At 42.7% G+C, this 22,021-nt stretch overlaps 1 protein-coding gene across 1 annotated transcript in view; it reads left to right on the forward strand.

Annotated features, from left to right (window-relative positions):
- Positions 1–20,281: 20,281 nt before the first annotated feature.
- Positions 20,282–22,021, forward strand: part of TEX10 (testis expressed 10) — a 108,416-nt gene continuing 106,676 nt past the window's right edge. The window contains exon 1 of the mRNA XM_088445678.1: positions 20,282–20,633. Within this exon, the coding sequence (XP_088301804.1) occupies positions 20,454–20,633 (180 nt within the window). The 5' untranslated portion in view covers positions 20,282–20,453. The remainder of the gene's footprint in view (positions 20,634–22,021) is intronic.

Below are 22,021 nucleotides of genomic sequence, written 5' to 3' on the forward strand. Positions count from 1 at the left end.
CCCCTCGCCCCACTCCATCCATATCCCTGCAACTCCTTTTTCTTAAGCACCAAATGTGCTCTATTTTATTTTACACACACATGGGACTTAGATTCTACTGCATCTGTATTCTTACCTCCAACGGACTGCTGTGACCCGCCACCACCTCACTCTTTGCTTTTTTCGACCTCTTCCTGGTCCCTCTTTTTTTTCCCATCATTTCCATTTGAAGGCTCTGCTGGTATTCCTCTGTATTAGCTTTTTTTGTTTTTGTATCTAAATGGTACAATACTTAGGATTTTCTCTTTGAACACGAAGGGTGTGAAAAGCCCCCATAAATGCTCTCTATTGTTCCACATTCTACAACAGTTGGAAGACAATGTCGTATTTTTAAAAGAAACTAAGTTTGCTGGTATACGACACCCTGAAATTCGATATGAACGTTTAGCAAAAAATTTTCAAGCTTGCGATCCCACTAGAGAGAAGGGTGTGTCTATTCTGTTTGCACGCCAGCTTACGTTTGCACCCTCAAATATAATTAGGGACCCTGAGGGACTTTGAACAGGATTCCATACACATTTGCAAATGTTTATACCCATAATCAATCTCAGGCTACCCTTCTTCACTCCCTTAATAGTTTACTGGCTCTTCATAGACAGGGCATAGTAGTTATGGGTGGGGATTTTAATGTGACCCATGATTGCCACCTGGACAGGTCCAAAACCCTCCTTAAATCCCTACAACAATCTAAATCTCGTAATTCTGCTGCCCTGAAGCTACTCTTATTGCAGCACCTTCTCTTTGATGTTTGGAAAGTGAAGGAACCTACCGCATGAGACTACACCTGTTACTCTCCCATAAATGACATAGCAGCAATAATATTTCGGAGCACAAAACCAGCCCAATGTATACAGGACACCTCCATCCACCCCAGGACGTGGTCCGACCGTGGTCCAATTTCAGTAGATGTATCTGGTCCTTAAATGTCCCTTCTTAAAAGCCCAATTAGCAATATAATTAAGACATTACTTTTGATCTGATAAGAATCCAAATATTAACCCAATGCTCCTATGGGATGCCCATAAGGCAGTTAAGCTGGCTTCCTTTATCAGAGCTTCTACCCATGCTACTGAAACTAGGACCAAACGCATTCAGGATGTCACCTGCGGATTTATCCAATTTGTCTTCCGCTAAGGGTGAATTGAACTTGCATTTAACAATGAAGGCCAAGAATAGTATAAAAAGGCTCAACCTATAATTCTACGAGAAAGGGGACAAAGTCTACAGGCTTCTGGCATCCAGGCTGTGGTCTAAATTTGCTCAAAGTAATGTGCTTTCAATCCTCTAAAGGTCAAATTTCACGTCATCCCAGACTCCTCAATGAGGCCTTTTTCCATTTCTATGACAACCTGTATAATGCTTTTCGGGCCTCCCAGGTCTCGCCAAATTTTGTAACGCAGATCAAGTCCACTCCACGCTTGTCTCCGGAAGCAGCCTCTGCACTTAATACTGACATTTCTGAGGTCGTCGTCATCGTCGCCGCCATTAAAACCCTAAAGACCAACAAAGTACCGGGTTCAGATGGCTTTATGGCTATTCCAAGACCTTGCAACATCATCTTATACCCAACTTGTTGGTTATTTCTAACAAAATTCTACAAGTTGCTCCCTCTTCTAGCTCAGCTCAAGGACAGGATTATTGTTATACCTAAGGATGGTAAAGATACGAATTGCGCTAACTATAGACACATATATTTACTTAACATTGATATTAAAATATATGCTACAATTCTGGCATTATGATTAAACGATGTATTGCCTCAGCTTGTACATAACGATCAAGTGGGGTTTGTCCCAGGCAGACAGGCACAGGACAACACAAGGTAGATCAATAGCATTATGCACAGGGACGGCTCCAGGGGTAGCCGCACTCTGTGCCGCCTGGGTGATGGTCTTCCCTCTAGTTGTGCGCGGCAAAGCAGTGCGTGAATTAAAATGGGTGTGTGGCCTAATTACCATAGGCCATGCACCCTAAATAACGTAATTTGGAGGCGTGCCCGCATGGCACAACTCTCGTCTAACGTCAGGCTGGGGGCCACAATTAATAGACACAATCTTGAGACTCTGCCCTGTCTTCCTCACTTGACACTCTCCTATCAAACATGGCCTGCCCTAACCAGACGGTCTGCTTCAACAACATCACCCTCACTTCTGCACTTGACTCCATTGCCCCCATCTCCTCTGCCCCCCAATGTCAGTCCAAACCCCAACCCTGGCACTCCAAACTGACCCGGTCTTCAAAAAATGCTTGCGCAATGCTGAGCACCTCTGGAGCAAATCTCGCTCTCTGACAAACTTCCTTCACTTCAAGTTTGTCTTCTCTTCCTACACCTTGGACCTCTCCCTCGCCAAGCAATCCTTCTTCCAGTCACTCATCTCCTCCCAGTCCTCCAATCTACGCCGGCTCTTTGGTGTTTTCAACACTTTCCTTCGCCCCCCCCCCTCGACACTCACACCTCCCATCCTCCCTCACTGCATTTGACTTTGCATCCTTCGTCTCTTCCAAAATTTAGGCAATCTCACTGCTGCAATCCCACCTCATCCACCATCCGCACCTCCCAGCCACCCACCTTGTGCTCCTTCAGCTCCACCACGAGTGACTAGGTCCATTCCCTCATTTTGTCCTCTCCGTTTCCACCTGCCCCCTTGACCCCCCCCTTCTCACCTTCTACGCTCCCTCTTCTCCACTGTCTGCTCCCACCTTGCTCACCTTTTCAACTCATCTCTCTTCACTGCCATCTTTCAAACATGCTTTTGTCACACGTATTGTATACAAAAAAAAATAATAATCAACCTTCAATTATTGCCCCATTTCTATTCTCCCTCTCGCCTCCAGACTACTTGAGCGGATTGTCTACAACCGCCTCATCAGCCATCTCTCTGACAACTCCATCCTGGATACTCTACAATCTGGCTTTCACCCACTTCACTCCACTTAAACTGCCCTTGCCAAAGCAAACAAGGACCTTCTGGCAGCCAAATCCAGGGACCACTTCTCTCTGCTCATCCTCCTGGACCTCTCTACAGCCTTCGACACTGTAGATCCTCTCCTCCTCCGCACCCTTCAGACCTTTGGCATCTCTAACACCGTCCATGCCTGGTTCACCTCCTACCTCACCAACCGCTCCTTCTCTGTGTCTGCCTCTGGCTCCACCTCCCCCCCTTTCCATTGGTGTCCCACTGGGTTCTGTCCTGGGCCCACTGCTCTTCTCCTTGTACACTAGAACTCATCAGCTCCTTCAGCCTACAATACCAACTCTATCCTGATGACATGCAACCTCTCCTCCAGTCCTCTCACAGGTACCCTGCTGCCTATCCGCCATCTCTTCATGGATGTCCGAGCACACTCTGAAGCTCAACATGTACAAAAACAAAAGTCATCATCTTTCCGCCTAATAGAGTCTACACTACAAACAATATCGCTATGACTGTTGAAAACACCATCATCTCCCCTGTCCCACAACTGCAAACTTCTCCTCACTGGCCTCCCACATTGCCATCTTGCTCCCCTCCAATCTGTTTTCAATGCTGCAGTTATCTTCCTTTCCAGCCGTTCCACTTAAGCTGCTGACCTCTGCCAGAACATGCAGTGGCTCCCATTCCTACAGAATTCTCTTAAAAATCAACTTCCCATACAAGTCCCTCTCTAACTCTACTGCTCCCTACATCTACCACCTCCTCTTCTTACACACTCCCTACCGCTCACTCCGGTCTGCTCATGACTTACCTCTCCTCCACCCTGGTTAATTTTTGCCAAGATTTTGCCGTGCAGTCCCCCTCACTGGAATGAGCTCACTCGCTCGATCAGGTTCTCCCCAACCTTGCAGAGCTTCAAACGTGCACTGAAAACCCACCTGTTCATTAAAGCATTGCCTTCCACCACATAACAGTGTTACCAGGTCGCTCTCCCTCCTGCCTATTTCCTGCACTCAGGTCCCCATCTACACACTCATGTCATCTGTCTGTCTTACCTCTTCCCTAGATTGTTAGCTCGTAGGAGCACGGTCCTCCTCCCTACTGTCTTGCAGCCCTCTTCTCTAGCACTTTAATGACAGCCTTCACCTTCCAAGCTGTATGTATAATTGTGTTGCTAAATGCTGCTTGTGTTCTGTTTATATTTTGGTTACTGTATTGTAATGAAAATTTCTGTGCACCCTGTATTAAATGTATGGCGCTGCGGACAACTAGTGGCAGCCTATAAATAAAATGTAATAATACCCTCACATTGTTTTTGACACTGATTCTGACATAATCAGCGTTGGTTACAAATAAGAATGGTCACCCACATTTTAAAACAAACATCAGATAAATAACTACACAGATTTTTTTTTTTAAATACTTTTATTTCATGTTTTTCAAACATTCAAAAGTAGGCACACTCTGTCCAACTACTACTGTGACATCACTGCTGGAGAGAAGTTAGCTGGTGTGATTAAAAAGTTGGTAGTGTATGTACTGCGTAGTGTAGGCCCGATTCAGAAATATGCAAAACAGATCCTGCAATACCACATGGAGGTCTCCCAACCCTTTTCCCGATTAACAGGCAGAAGCACTGTGGGGGCAGTGCGGGGATGGAATACATATGTTACACCACCAGCCGCATCCCGGCAGCGCCAGCCCGACGTGGAAGGAAATCCAGATCATGCGAAAGGTATTTATTTCCTAACCTAAGCTACCCCCTAACCCTGCTGTAGGGTGCCTAACCCTAACCCCCCCCCTGTGCCTAACCCTCCCTCTAAGTGCATAAACCTAACCTCCCCTTTCCCCGCCATCTAAACCTAAGTCCCCCGGGGGTTGCCTAACCTTCCCTTCCCCTAGCCTAACCCTAACCTCCGGGGGGGATGCCTAACCCCAAGTCCCCCCCGGAACCCTAAACCTAACCCTCCCCCGCCTGTGGCTGTCCGCGCTCGGTGTAGTATGCTGTGTGGTGCTGTGCTTTGAGGTGTACTGTGAGGGGAGGAAGTGGGGGTATGGAAAGATCAGGGATGCAAAGGAATTGTGGTTTTGATACAATCTATTATGTCTGCATACACATGGCCTGATTCTTAGATGTAAAGAATTGCACAAAAGTCGCACACAAGCAGCTGTGCAATTCCATCTATCTAAAATGCCAATGCAGTAGGAAGTGTCTGTAGAAAACAGACACCTCCTTACTGCATCTGCATGATCCCAGCGCTGTGACCACCATTGCAACTATCTAGATCAGTGTCCAGGTCTTAGTTATATCTATGTTTGAGCACACATAGTTAAATCAAAATAACCGAGTGGGGAATGGTTGGGTTTAGGGTTCTGGGGGGCTTAGGGTTAGGAAAACCCCTCGGGAGGGTTAGGGTTAGGTTAGGGGGAGGGAGGGTTAGGCACCCCCGGGGGGAGGTTAGGGTTAGGCACCCCTAAGGAGGGTTAGGGGGGTTAGGTTAGTAAGTACTCACCTACGGACAATCTGGATTTCCAGCGGTCGGGCTGCCGCTGCCGTGATCTCTTCATTTTTCTGCCTGCCGCTGCCAGGATTCGAACTCCCGGCCGCTTCCCTCACACGACCAGTCACCTTGCTGTGCTCTGGAGACTGCAGCACTCCCGGGCTCCCTTCCCCTCACTCCTCAGAGACGGTGGAATTTTCAATTCAGTGCTGGCTGTTAGCCAATGACATCTCTCGGACCTGCAGCACAGTAACTGCGCCTAATTGGCTGACGGTTAACAATCCAAAATTGGCTCTCGACAGGAGCCTGCTTCCATATGCTGCCAACTGCCCTGATTGGCTGCCGGTCCACGAGCAATACGGCTCATGGCAGGAGCCAAAATTTAAACAGTGTTGACCGAAGCTGGGACAGTGACAGTCCCAGTCAGGTGCCAAAGTGAAGTGCCAGTATGACATATGGGGGGAGAAGTATTATAGTGTTATAGTATTATAGTGGCACTCATCGTGCCTTTATATCGCTTCCTGCTTTGCCTCTTTAGTGTTCACTCTAGCTCCGGCGGCAGGCAGGGTGCCGTAGCTAGAGAGGGCACTTCTGTGCGCGCACCGAAGGCGTGCGTGTGCGTCTGAAAAGGGGGCGTGGCCATTGGAGAAGGAGCGTGTCTATAAGACGCGTCCCATTTTCATCACACTTGGGGGAGTGCCTAGCACTTACGGACACGCCGGGCAGCCCCCAAGCGTTGCCAACAGGGAGAATAGATGCCAGCCGCATGCGCCCAGCGTCTATTCTCAGGCGGTTGCCAGGTTACCGTACATTTCCCCACCCGCTGAACACTGCGACCCGCGGGTGAAGACGGCACCAGCAGGCTGTGAGGGCAGGGTGCTTTTTGCCCGCCAGAAGGAGGGCAGGGTGCCACAACCCGCTAAAACAGCCTAGCGGGAACACTACCTATTTACCAAGGCAAAGCGGCAAGCACTAACGATGAGATGTTTTATCAGCTCATCCGTCAGAGTTGGGGAGTGATAACTCACCCCTCCAGTGATCCCCACTAGAGCTCAGAGCGCATCAGCCAATTGCTAATGCGCTGTCTCTCACTCACGGCGAGTTCCACTGAACATACGCAGGATCTCTCTAGTATCGCGAGATCCCGCGTGCAGCCCTGGAGCCAGCAGCCCCCACAGCAGGGACAGCAGTGTGGGGATAAGGCATCGCCAGTTGTAGCTGTCGACAGTGATAGCTGCAGCTGGCGGAGCGGTCAGGCGAACTGACCGTTCATACATTGCCCAGGCTATCACCGCTGAAAAGTTTTAGATAGCAGCGTCGATAATGACGGGCACATAACGCCCCTGTCATTTACCAACCAGCCTCCCAATCATACATGGGGTATCAGCGCACATAACGTGCATTGATGTTACTTCAGTGGTTAATACATCTGCCACAATGTTTTATACCCGCACACTACGAGCCGATATTAAAAAAAAATAAATCATATTATCCACAAATGTATATGCAGAAGTTTCAATACCTTGAAGGGAAACAGGCATATGACAGATGCACATTAATTACACAGGCTTTATGGCAAACTAAATGCAAGACTGGCTTTCACCTAGTCAATCAGCCACAGAACCTGTTAACTATAGGTTCCCCAAGTCCAAAAAATGGGGTACACTAGCCTAAGTTGGACTATTATATATCTAGAGGCAAACTACTTATTTTATTTATATATATATATATATATATATATATATATATATATTCCAAATAGATAAAGCGGCACTCACAGACTGCAAATTCGTGCAAAAAAATCTAATGCTTTATTGCATTAGCATGGCAACATTTCGGCGGCCAACCCCCCGTCATCAGGACATAAACAGTGAATGACATACATACAATTTATACTTACAAACAGGATGTGTCTTCCTGCATCGCGCTGTCCATGCCTCCGGTGTCCGGCGTCTAACTTCCGGATACAACAATGACGTCACACCGGAAGTGACACTCGCCGGGTGCACAGAACAGCTCCGATGCTAGGGGTGACAGTGAAATATGATTTAAAATAGTGTCAGATGTCCGAAATTACGCGTACAATACAATAAAAATATAAATAAGAATATAAAGAACAGCCTTCGTAGCATCAAATACATAATGTCTTAAAGAACAAATCATAATGGATATATAATTACCAAATAGATTCTCCTTGTCATAAATTATAAATGACCCCATACAGTGGAAATTAAAAAAATTACAACACTCACATAACATTCTTATATGTAGTTAACTTTAAAGAGCCAATTTGTTATATTCATTATGACCCTATTAATAAGATCTATACAAAACTTTTTTCCAAGATCACGGACAGAAACACACTTTTGAAATACGATAGTTGTCATCCTAGGTCCACTATATCTAGTCTCCCGTATTCACAATTTGTTAGAGTGTGTCGAGTCAACAATGATCCTGTTGAAAAAGCTGTGCAACTGGACCATATGGCTGTTAAATTTCTTGACAGAGGGTATCCTAAAAAATTGGTAGATGAAGCTAGGAAAAGAGCATCCCGATTAGAGAGAACTACTTTGGTGCAAGAGAAAAATAATGATCAGCGAAAGAAGGAATGTATGCCATGGGTTAACCGATTTAGTCACAAAAGTAAGGAAATCGTAAAACAGGCAAAACAATGGTGGCCCATGGTTACTTCAGATCCTCATCTAATAGCATTAAGACAGCCGTTTACTTCCTAGTTTTTCACGAGGTCCTAATTTGAAAGATCTGTTAGTACATACGGATATAGGTAATTACAATCCAGTAAGCACTAATTTTTTGACTAGGAAACCAGGATGCCATAAATGTTTGGGGTGCGTAACCTGCAGTTTTTTCATTCCAGGTGATAAATTCAATCACCCATACACGGGCAAAGTATATTCAATAAAGCATTCGTTAACTTGTACATCGAAATTTGTGATCTATCTTCTGTCTTGCCCATGTGGCTTATGCTATGTGGGCAAGACAGAAAGACAATTCAAGGAACGAATGGCCCAACACAGGGCAGCATTAGAGCTGCTCTGTTACATGGCACCAGTGAACAACCAGTGGCCCGCCATTTTGTAGAGGCTAAACATTCGATGGCGACTCTCAGATACCGTATGATTGACCACGTTCCATGGACAATCAGGGGTGGAGATAGAGCCAGAAAGCTACTTCAAATAGAAAGCCAGTGGATATTCAAGCTGAATACGGTAAATCCATATGGCTTGAATGAAGCTTTGAACCTAAATTGTTTTTTGTAAGATACCAGGGATTATATTCCTTACAAGGAGTGTTATGATACAAATAAAAAAGAATTTTGGTAACTTATTAATAGGGTCATAATGAATATAACATATTGGCTCTTTAAAGTTAACTACACATAAGAATGTTATGTGAGTGTTGTAATTTTTGTAATTTCCACTGTATGGGGTCTTTTCTAATTTATGAGAATCTATTTGGTTATATATTATATATCCATTATGATTTGTTCTTTAAGACATTATGTATTTGATGCTACGAAGGCTGTTCTTTATATTCTTATTTATATTTTTATTGTGCTGTACGCGTAATTGCGGACATCTGACACTATTTTAAATCATATTTCACTGTCACCCCTAGCATCGGAGCTGTTCTGTGCACCCGGCGAGCGTCACTTCCGGTGTGACGTCATCGTTGTATCCGGAAGTTAGACGCCGGACACCGGAGGCCTGGACAGCGCGATGCAGGAAGACACATCCTGTTTGTAAGTATAAATTGTATGTATGTCATTCACTGTTTATGTCCTGATGACGGGGGATGGACCCCGAAACGTTGCCATGCTAATGCAATAAAGCATTAGATTTTTTTGCACGAATTTGCAGTCTGTGAGTGCCGCTTTAACTATTTGGAATATGTGCAGGGGTCTCCATGCCCCAGGGTGAGCACCGCGGCCAGTTATATTTACTAATTTTGTTGGAGTGCCGGTAACATTGATACACTATATATATATATATATATATATATATATATATTGTAGAGTTATGGGAGAGCACTCACCAGACTTCACAAAATTCCATCAGAGTTATATCAACAAGAATCAATGTAATCCATAAGCATAGTCGACGTTTCGGCTCCCACAGAGCCTTTGTCAAGACTGAACAGACAAAGAATCTCCCTTCATACAAGCAGTATAACAGCATGTGCATCCTTGGGTGTCATTTATACCTGAGTAAATTACAATCGGGATCACCTGTGTAGCGCTACCGGAAGTGATGTCACATTAGTCAAATGGTAAGCACAATATTATTTGCCCACAGCCCACAATACTATAGCCCACAGCGACAGGATCTATTATCCCAATCTCAACATACCCACGACATCCATGTATCGGCTCCATGTGTAGGGCCCCACTGCTTACAAGGAGCCACCTCCGACTTCTTACCGGCAGCCGCGAAACCAGAAGTGCCAAAACGGCATTCCCCAGCGTGCTGGAACGCACGACCAGTGAACCGCAAGCTCTATCACTAGAGCCAGATCTGCACCTCTAGTGCTAGTCACACAATAATTAGCCACAGGTCCGGTCATAGTAACCAAATCACATCAACTAAGTTCTACTTAATCGCATTTGTCAATATTAGGATATTCATAACATCTCAGGTACAAAGACCCCCAATAGTGCACATACATATACATTAATACCACATGTACAAGACAAAAAAGACTAACATTTACTAAGTATAAACTACACCTCTGTGTATTATCCTATTATTAACATACAGTATCTAATAAATTCAACACTCGCTCTTTTAGTGCCGAGTTATAACACCATGAGAGCCCGAATCCTAGTCTCAACTTCTAAATAAACATAGATTGAGGGTTGGTTTCATTTAGCCCCTTAGGGGCAACCGTCTCAAGGCGGTGGATCCATCTGGCTTCACATTTCAACAAAATGAATCCACGATTTCCACCTCTCTCCAAGGGTGGAATCCAGTCAATTATCATACACTTTAAAGTAGGAATAGGGTGTCCATTCTTCAGAAAATGAATCGCCACCGGCTTGTCAGAAGTTCCAGTGGAACATGCCAATCGAATAGAAGACCGATGTTGGTTCATCCGTTCACGGAATGTCCTCACCGTCTTGCCAACATAAAATAATCCGCATGGGCACGTGAGGAAATATACAACATGGTCAAGTTGACACGTCAGATGCTTATGGAGGAAGATCTTCTTACCACTATGTGGATGACTAAAGTATGTTCCAGTCAGCATTGATCTACATGTAGTGCATCCAAGGCACTTGAAACATCCTTTCTTATTTGATAACCAGTTGTCCATAGGTCTATCTCTCTGATGCATATTTGGACGAAGTAACAGATCCTTCAAATTTGGACCTTTTTTTATGCTCAGAAGTGGTGGTGCTCTCCCCAATTTCCTAAATGCCTGATCAGTGGTCAGCATAGGCCAATTTCTCTTGATCGATCTCTGTACCACCGAAAGATTAGTGTCACACCTACTATTCAAAATAAATCTTGTTTCATCTTGTAAAGTTCTTTTAGGCAAAACTTGCCCCTTCAGCGAATCGTTTTCTTGCCTTTATAAGGCTATTTCTGATTATCTGTTCCTTATAACCACGATCTCCAAATCTCTTACAACATTCTTGTATCTGTATTTCGGCTAACTGCCGATCGGAGTTATTCCGTAGAATGCGTAAAAATTGCGAAATTGGTAAGTTTGACTTCAATGAATTTGGATGGTGGCTACTTGCCCACAGAAGCGTATTTCTATCAGTGGGTTTCCTAAAAAGAGTATATTCCAACCCAAAATCACTCTTGAATAGTGTGAGATCCAAAAAATTTGTGGATTTATCACTCAAAGATGATGTAAATCTTATAGGACTTGAGAGACTATTAAGGCTCGAGATCATGGTGTTAAAAGACTCCTCATTGCCTAACCAAATCAAAAAAACGTCATCTATGAATCTCCTATAGTAAAAAATTTGCTCCCCAAATTTGCACAGTATATGTTCCCTCTCATATTGATACATATATAATTAGAATAGGCCGGAGCCAAATTCGACCCCATAGCCGTCCCGGTCGTTTGAATGTAATGATCTCCTTGGTACAGGAAATTATTACATTCCAATACCTTTTTTAACAATTCCAACATAAATTGTATAGGAGGACCATTATAAGGTCCCTCACTCAACGCTCTTTCTACTGCTTCAATACCTTGTGTATGTGGGATCACAGTGTATAAGGAACATACATCAAGTGTTGCCAACATATATTCAGATGGAAGTTCAGTTAACATCCTAAGGTCGGCTAGTAAATGGCCAGTATCTCGAAGGTAGGTGCTCGCATTCTGTACAATAGGTTGAAAATAAAAATCCAAAAATTGGGCTATAGGCTGTAGTACAGAGCCTCGGGCCGATATTATAGGCCTCCCAGGTGGGTCCACTAATGTCTTGTGGATCTTTGGCAACGTATATAAAATCGGACAAATTGGATAATCAACTGTCAGGAATGCAACCACCCCCTCATCAATCCAACCATTACCTCCACCAAAATTTATAAGATCATCTACCTCTTTCTTAATCCTCGCTACAGGGTTAAAATCAACTTTCAAATAGGTAGAATGATCTGACAATTGTCTCTTTGTCATAGGAGGAGTAATCCTGTAGCACGATCGCACCACCCTTATCTGCACTCCTTATGACCAAAGAGGTGTTGTTACGCAAATCTTTCAAGGCTGATTTCTCGGCCATAGTCAGATTCTCAAATCTCTTATCATTAGCTTTAAAATTATCATTCCAATCAGTATTCACCAACCTTAGAAATGTCTTCAAATTTGCATTGGACGAAATTGGATCAAAAGTACTTTTGTTCCTAAACTTACACATACTTTTCTGCGCTTTAGGGTCTTGTTTATTATCAAAATATTCCCTTAATCTAAGTTTACGGCCAATTTTAAATAAATCAACTGACCATTGAAAAGAGTCTGCTTTATGTGTTGGAATAAACGATAAACCCCTAGAGAGCAGAGAAATCTCAGCTTCAGACAAAATATGTGAGGATAAATTAAAAATTAATTCCTTTCTCCCTTCCCCCGACCCCTTGGTCTTCCTCTTAGTGCCCCCCCGCCGCGGATGCGGTCTCCAGGTTCTCTGTTTGAACCTTCTACTTGAGATCTCGTGTTGGGACCTAAAAAAGATGAACCTGAAGGTGGAAGGCTATCAGTGGTATCAGTTTCAGAGGATGAGTTTGATGTATAATTGTCAAATCGATTAGCTCTAAAAAAATTGTCTTTGTCTTGCTCCTTGATTTGGGCGGATAGATCTATCCTCTCCCAAGAGCCATCTATATACTGAATGCCTCTGGTAATCCTGGGCTACACTGTCCAATTTATTTCTTTTGAACGAGATTAAATCTGTTTTATATTTCTCAACTTGTGATTGGATCCGTTGCATCCAATCCTCAGATTTATCAGCGGTAAGAACCGGTGTAAGCTCTCGTTCAAAAGCTTTCAATTCCACCCGAAGTTTCTGCAATTCAGAACCCACTTCCTCTATCACCAATACCAATAAGTCTAGAGAGCATTTGTTTAGCACACCACACCACTTGACGCAGAAATTAGGGTTCCTGCGTCCGATGGTGGGCGTGTTTTTGATCCTAAACCCACGTGGGATCTGTTTTTTTTTCATAATACTATGACAAAAATTGCCCATGCAGTATTAAATCTATCTCACGTTTTTTTAAACGGTTTAATTTGTCGAATATATCGATAGGGGCCTGGGAGGGTAATTGATCAAATTCAAGTTTATTAAACAAAATTTTATCAACCTCATCATCTGTGAGGCTAATCTGTATATTCTCTACCTCGCTCAGGGAGTTATCATCAAATGTTGTGATCCTATGGGCCATCCTTATTAAAATATCACCAGAGCAAACTTTGGGAGCAAACAATAACACTCAACAAATAACCCTAGTTAGAAAACTAACATTAGTTTAAAAACATAGGATAACACTATTGGCCTGAATCATATAAAGTCCACAAGCAGGTTCACAGAACATACCAAAACCTGCAAACTAGTTATCCATAAAGTAATTCCTGTATGTTGGTAAATTCTGTCTCAGTCACAAATAAATATTCCAAAATAATGAAAAAATAAGCATCATAGAAAAAAATGCGGGTGCAGGTTTAGAGAATACTTATCAAGTCCTCCAATATAGTCCACCGGAGAAAACCGCACTCCCGGGCCCCAAACTTCAGCAACTGCTGGGGTGCCAGATCTCAGGAAGTCCATCCATTAGGACCCCCACATATATTGTAGAATTATGGGAGAGCACTCACCAGACTTCACAAAATTCCATCAGAGTTATAGCAACAAGAATCAATTTAATCCATAAGCATAGTAGACGTTTCGGCTCCCACAGAGCCTTTGTCAAGACTGAACAGACAAAGAATCTCCCTTCATACAAGCAGTATAACAGCATGTGCATCCTTGGGTGTCATTTATACCTGAGTAAATTACAATCGGGATCACCTGTGTAGCGCTACCGGAAGTGATGTCACATTAGTCAAATGGTAAGCACAATATTATTCATACTATAGCCCACAGTGGACTATATATATATATATATATATATATATATATATATATATATAAATAAAACAGATGCACATTAATTACACAGGCTTTATGGCAAGCTAAATGCAAGACTGGCTTTCACCTAGTTAATCAGCCACAGAACCTGTGTTAACTATAGGTTCCCCAAGTCCAAAAAATGGGGTACACTAGCCTAAGTTGGACTATTATATATCTAGAGGCAAACTCCTTATTATATATATATATATGTGTATAAAACAGATGCACATTACACAGGCTTTATGGCAAGCTAAATGCAAGACTGGCTTTCACCTAGTTAATCAGCATCAGAACCTGTGTTGACTATATGTTCCCCAAGTCCAAAAAATGGGGTATACTAGCCTAAGTTGAACTATTATATATCTAGATGCAAACTCCTTATTTTATATATATATATATATATATATATATATGACCAAGATGCTGGCACTCCCGGAGTCCGTAATGTAGTGCGCCGGTGGCCTCCACATGCCTGGCTCGCTGGCATCAGGAAATCATCTAAACAATAGCGGGGGTGGCGGCACTCATAGCGACTTGCAATAAAGAACACTTGAATCTCTGTTATATCAACGTTTCATGAATTTACTTCATTTCGTCAGGATGTTACAAAACATAATAAACGACATACCTTTATATCAAACACCTCGTGAAGAACGTCGTCCGACCGCCCGGAAGCAGAAAGTGACGTCATAAAGAACAATTAGTGCACCCATCACCATGGTTACTAAAACTAAACAAAGCAAAAACCGATGACCATTCCACTAGACAAAAACTACACTGGATTTCTAATGAGAGAAGCATGAGCATATATAAAAAAAAACATAAGCATATACAAAGCCAGCTACCCACAAATAGAGAAAATGGTGATACAATGTCATCAGAAGAAATATGCGCTCGCTGCTTGTAATTAAATGTAAACAACATGGTTGAATACAAAGATATACTGAGATTATAGAAGGAAAATTATTATTATTATTTTGTATACAGATACTAACTTAAATTATAGAACTTAAACCACTTATCAAAATAGAATGTATATCAAACTATAAATAGAATGTATATCAAACTATAAATAGAACATCCTCACTGTTATCCAGGGTGATCATAAAAATGCATCTGTGGATACTGCTATAAAAAGCATTGTAATCCAAGATGTTCATTCAACCCCATTGGTGCTAGTGTATTCAAGCGAAATATCCACTGGGATTCTAATCTTAACAAAGCTTTAGATCGATCCCCACCTCTATCAAAGGGTGGAATGTGGTCAATTATCTTGTATCTGAGTGTAGCCAAACTATGTTTGGCCTCAACAAAATGATGGGCTACAGGCTGATCACTGGAGCCCTTTGACCATGCACTGCGAATGGCACTTCTATGCAGGGCCATTCTCTCTTTGAACATTCGTTCAGTTTTTCCCACATAATTTTTACTGCACGGAGAACTAATAAGATAGATAACAAACTTAGAGGTACATGATAAATAATAGTTAATGGTATATCGTTTGCCTGTAGGTGGATGGTTAAAGAAACTGCCGGGAACTAAATACCGACACGTGAGGCAATCTAAACATTTAAAACAACCTTTTTTAGAAATCTTAGGTTGCCCCAATGTGCGAGATTTCATGTTGTAAATATTTGTTCTAACAAGCAAATCCCTTAAATTTCTACCTCTACTAAAGCTTTGCATAATTGTTGTATCCTGCAAACCTTTTAATTCGGGATCCGTAGTTACTATGGGCCAATACTTTTTTATTTCTTTGTTGACCTGAGAGCTTGTAGGGTTAACATGATTCACCCAATGATTCTTAGACTTGGTGTCTTTGTTTGGTGCAATATGATTTAAAAGATTTTTCCTAGGTATGGCCAATGCCTTTTGTTTTTGGGTTATCAAAAGATCAAGTGGGTAACCTCTGGCCTGAAATTTATTTACCATACCATCCAAATGTGTCTCTAGATGTGTCCTGTCGTTGATAATCCTACATGCCCTTAAAAATTGAGAGTACGGCAAGCCCTGTTTAGTACCTGGAGGATGAAAACTATTGTAATGCAAAACATTATTTCTGTCAGTAGGTTTCAGGAATAAATCAGTTACAAACATTTCGTTGTCAATACTAATCGTGACGTCTAAGTAATTGATGGTTTTGGTGCATGCGCTAAAGCATTATGGTGGATAAAAACATTCTCCAAAGCCTGTAGTGAACCAGACCAAAAAATTATCAGATCGTCGATATAACGTTTGTATAAAAAGATATGTTTTGAGATAGCTGGATCATCAAAAAATATCTGGTTCTCCACTTCAAACATATAGCAGTTGGCCAGGGAAGGTGCCACCGCTGATCCCATGGCACAACCTGATATTTGCAGATAAAATGAACTATCAAACAAAAAATTATTTTTTGTTAAAGTCGACTCAAGCAATTGTGCAAAGAAATCAATATCCGGTCCAAGGTAAGCGGGATGATTTATCAAAAGTTGTCTCACTGCGCATAGACCAGAGTGATGCGGAATACTGGTATATAAGTTCTTAACATCTGCAGTGCACAGTATTAAGTTCGTTGGGAAAACTGTGAAAGTCTGAAGAAGATTTAATAAGGTAGTAGAATCTTTCAAAAAGGAACTATGACTTTGAACCACTGGTTGAAGATAATTATCGAGATAAACTGCAACGGGGTGAAATAAGGATCCACGGGCAGAGATTATAGGTCTGCCCGGGGGTTTGACCAAAGATTTATGGACTTTGGGGATGGTGTATAAAAGTGGAATCTTAGGATGTTGAGGTAACAAGGCGTCCCTTAAACTAGATGATATGATATCTACTGCAGACTGTAAAATAATACCTAATTCTTTAGAAAAAGAGCCAGTGGGGTCTCCTTGTAACTTGATATACGTTGATGAATCCGCTAATTGGGAATAAATTTCATTTTTATAATCATCCAGGTTTTGGATAGTTATTGATCCACCCTTATCTGATGGTCTAATAATAATTGTAGAGTCATGTCTTAGGTCAGATAAAGCTTGACGTTCTTCCTTAGAAAGATTTAAATGACTTCTATTCAGAGCTTTCTGCTTAATGCTGTCCGAATCCTTTAAGAGACGTGTAAATGTTTTCAACGAATGGTTAGTCGAAGGAGGATCAAATTTAGAAGGAGGTAAAAGGTTTTTTAATTTAGAAGGTATAGCATCTTTTGCAGAATTAGTACTAATTGTATTTTTAGAGAAGTGTTCCCTGAGGCGCAACTTACGTCCCAATTTATGATTTTCCACTTGCCACTTAAAAGTATCGTGGCTCTGGGTAGGCACAAATGATAAACCCAAATTCAAAACTTTGCGTTCTATGGGAGTTAGTTCTCTGTCTGATAAGTTGAAGACTAGGTCCTCCTGGGTAATGGTGGTCTGCGTATTCCGCCTCTGCCTTTGGTTTTGTTTCGACCGCCTTGTGTAGGTCCTCTGGCGTTGGCTGGAGTTGTCCTGGTAGACATGCCTAAAGGGATGTTTGTGGAATTATTAGGGGTATGGGTTACGTCTGAGTCACTTTGTAAGTGTGACTCTGCAGAGGAAGCTGAATCTCTAGTGAAACGCTGATGTTTACGTCTGTATGTAAATAGACGCTGGCGTTCACGATGTCCAGTTAACCAACCATATACCTGTTGTGTGGCATAGTCGGTCTCAACTTTAGATAATTTAGATTTTTTAAACAAGATGAGATCTTTGGTATATTTCTCCACTTGTTTATTCAATTTATCCAGCCAATCAATCGAGGTATCCTTGCAAAGATTCTCTATATGGGTAGATTCAAAAGAGCGCAGTTTTTCTTTGGTTAAATTTAATTCACGTGTGCTTTCCTCGATCACGAGTAATATAAGGTCGAATGCGCACTTATTTAAAATTGCTACCCATTTTTTGCAAAATGCTACATTGTGTCTGCCAATAGAGGGAACGTTATGAATCCTAAAGCCCCTGGGGATCATTTTGGACTTATAATAATCAGATAAAGTTATACCATGATAAGTATAGTCCACTTCTCTTCTTTTAATTTTGTACCAATCTCTGTATATTTGTTCATTGGAGAGGATATCTGTGTCAAGCAGTGCTTCTTTTCTCAAAATAGCATCTGCTTCAGCTTCAGAGAAGCTTGACGTTGTTCCTTAGAAAGATTTAAATTACTGTACTTCTATTCAGAGCTTTCTGCTTAATGCTGTCCGAATCCTTTAAGAGACGTGTAAACGTTTTCAATGAATGGTTAGTCGAAGGAGGATCAAATTTAGAAGGAGGTAAAAGTTTTTTTAATTTAGAAGGTATAGCCTCTTTTGCAGAATTAGTACTAATTGTATTTAATTGTAGTTAGCAGCGAGCGCATATTTCTTCTGATGACATTGTATCACCATTTTCTCTATTTGTGGGTAGCTGGCTTTGTATATGCTTATGTTTTTTTATATATGCTCATGCTTCTCTCATTAGAAATCCAGTGTAGTTTTTGTCTAGTGGAACGCTCATCGGTTTTTGCTTTGTTTAGTTTTAGTAACCATGGTGATGGGTGCACTAATTGTTCTTTATGACGTCACTTTCTGCTTCCGGGCGGTCGGAAGACGTTCTTCACGAGGCGTTTGATATAAAGGTATGTCGTTTATTATGTTTTGTAACATCCTGACGAAATGAAGTAAATTCATGAAACGTTGATATAACAGAGATTCAAGTGTTCTTTATTGCAAGCCGCTATGAGTGCCGCCACCCCCGCTATTGTTTATATATATATATATATATATATATAGTAAAAGTTATGTTCTCAACTTTTAAAACTTCTATACCTTGCACCGCACAGGGTGTGAAATTGGAAACCGCCACCAAAAAAACACCACGAGTCGGGAGTAGGCAGCACTGAACACGCACTTAGTTTCTGCCATTACCGTTCACTTTCCCAGTCACACTGACGCAGTGGATTAGAGAGACCGTCCGCATCATTCCCGCCCTGGCAAGCCGCGCCCTAATTCACCGTCAGAATGCAAGCCACGCCCCATTGGCCGACGTCATATCTGACGTAGGTAGGTCCGTTCCACGAAGGGGAAATAGTTACTACCATGAGGGAGAGCCCTCCTCTGCGCCCTGGCATAGGACTACAGTTATGTCAGCCATAGAAGTACAACAAACTGGGAATTCAGGCAGCTTTTGGAACACTGTGCATGTGTAGGTGAGTGTCCCTTCCTTGCAGCATTCTCAGATCTCCCCCCTGCCCATATATGAAGCTGTCACTGTCAAGAATATCTGACAGTTCTGCTACAATACATTTAACCCCCTTTGCACCCCCGTAGAGTGCAGTTCTATGAACCCACCTTGAACTGTGTGGTCTTTCCAGACTGACACACATAACAGACCTCTGACATCCTGCACACAGCCTCATATTCTCATACAGGACAATATAAGTTGTTGCTGGTACCTGTATAATGTAAGTTGTTGCTGGTTGCAACAGCTGGCACACTGACTGAAATGCATGCCCATTTCCCCAGGTAGTAAGGGGGTAAATGGGGGCAGTGGATACACTGCATCACAAAAGCAGAAGCAGCAGAATTCCTCTTGATAGAAAGTTTCCCCAGCAGTACTGCACTCCACTCACTGTTTAGCCGGGAAGCTGTAGCCAGACACTGCTGGTGCTTGGGGGCCCTCGAGGGGGTTGCTGAAGAACAATGCACTTCCTTGTAACTTGCATGAATCTTGAAACCTACAGAGAAGGAATTACCCTCAACACCCCCCTCCACTGGCCTGATCAGAGAGCTGAGCTCCTATCAATCTCTGCAGCAGCCAGCAGAGCCGTGGAATGCCCCCAGGAATTCCAGATGCCCTAGGCATTTGCTTAGAATGCCTATGCCTAGGGCCGGCTCTGGTATGCAGCATAAGAGTGGTCCATAAGCACAATTTACTACACTTATTTTTGGCTGAAATTCTCATTAAGAAACTTTTGGCACAGGGGCAAAATGATAAGTAGTGTGCTGTGATTCAAAAAAGTTTGTGAACTGCTGCTTTATGCAATTCCGTTCTATACATTTCTAAAATTTACTACGAATCAGAAATTGTGACTGCTTTGTGTTATTCAATTGATTTCACTGACAATGATTAGAAATGTACTTGCATGCAGAGTGCAATTGCAAAGCGTTTTCTTCTGTATCTGTCTCACTGCACGTTCCGTAGTAGTGGCCGGACGTGCTTGTGGTAACCGGAAGTAGTTGTGTCTTGTCCTGAGGAGCGGGCGATGCTGCACGTTAGTGGTGTGACATGTTGGAGTGAGCGTTCCCTCTCAGCAGCACCACGCACAGCGCCCTGCGACACCCGGTACTAGCAGAAGCAGCGGCCGGTCAGCTTTGCAATGGCGACTAAAAGGAAGCGACAGGAGGATTTTCAGAGAGTGAAGCTGAAGGTTGGGAAGAAGAAGCCCCGGGCGGACAATGTCACCGATACCAAGTGCAGGGTCCGGGCCATCCACCTGAGCGAGCAGCTGCGGGAGGAGCACTCCCTGCCCACCAGTAACAGGAAGCTGACCATCACGGTAAGTACTGACCTGTAGTAACACCGGGAGGACGGCCGCAGCCTCTGTTACCTGGACATGTTAGTGCAGTATTACTGCAACCGCTGTTACTTTTGTAAAGCCCTTATTACACACACTGCTATTTTCAACCTAAGCAATAGGGCAGATTAGTGCCATAAGTGATGCTGCAGGTTACATTTCATTGTTCTTATTAACCCCCTTCTGACTACCTCAGTGCCTCCTCCTTGTCCTCGGAACAGCTGTGGCCTCATGGCAATTACTGTTCTGCCCAGCTGCTCCCAGTGTGTCATCTTCTGTTGTTCCTGAAGGGCGGCTGCAGTGATCTGTCACCTGAGCATGATGCCCATGTACCTGAGGCTATTGCCCGTTTTCAATTTGAGGCGAAATGTTGGAATCGGCGATCATTTATCGCCGATGACGTCATGTTTGCCTATTTCAAATATCCCCATATTCAATTACATTGACTTTTCGCGGTGTAAAAAGTAAATGTAAAAAAACGGGGCTAATTACTCGCCTGCCTTTAGCAGGCAAAATAAAGTGTAGAATTGGGGGTTAGGGCTGTCGGGTATAAAAAAAAAATAGCCTGCAGCCTTTATTAAGTCTCCTTAGGATAAACTGTCAAAAAAAATTAAATAAATAAAAATACCCTCAGGACCCTCCAAAAAATGGTGTTAAAATTTTGGGGTGAAAAATAAAAAAAGGGAAACAGTGTTTAAAAGTAGCGAAATAGGTTCAGGAGTGCTCTGCAGGTATGCGGCAGGTGTTTTCTAGAATAGGCTATTAGCGGCAGGTGCATTTTTGCAGAATTTAAAAAAAATTAGTTTAGGGCACAGGTTCTCAAACTCTGTCCTCAGGACCCCAAACAGTGCATGTTTTGCAGGTCTCCTCACAGAATTGCAAGTGAAATAATTAGCTCCACCTGTGGATCTTTTAAAATGTGTCAGTGAGTAATGAAAATACCTGTGCTCTTGCTGGGTGACCTGGAAAATGTGACCTGTGTGGGGTCCTGAGGACCGAGTTTGAGAACCACTGGTTTAGGGACTTAAAAATATACTAGTACCCATATTCATGTACCCCATATTTGATGGGACCACTTAAAAAAACGAAAAAATAAAACCTAAGTGCTCTTCTTCATCACTTCTTCAATGTCGGGAAAAAAATACCTGCTGCGACTATTTAAAAACCTGACTTTCTTCTGCAGGCAAAAACAGGGGTACCCATAGGAATCCCCCAGGTCTGGACATCTTTAGGGGGGGACCTACAATTATTTCCCGAAAATTCCTGTATTTTTTCACTGATCGAATTTTCGCCGGTTCGCGATTTTGCCTACTTTCGAATTTAATACGGGGAATATAGTGTTCACTCTAGCTCCGGCGGTAGGCAGGGCG

The sequence above is a fragment of the Taudactylus pleione genome, unplaced genomic scaffold (genome assembly GCF_031769625.1).
Source record: "Taudactylus pleione unplaced genomic scaffold, aTauple2 ptg000386l, whole genome shotgun sequence".
NCBI classification, from domain to species: Eukaryota; Metazoa; Chordata; class Amphibia; order Anura; family Myobatrachidae; genus Taudactylus; species Taudactylus pleione.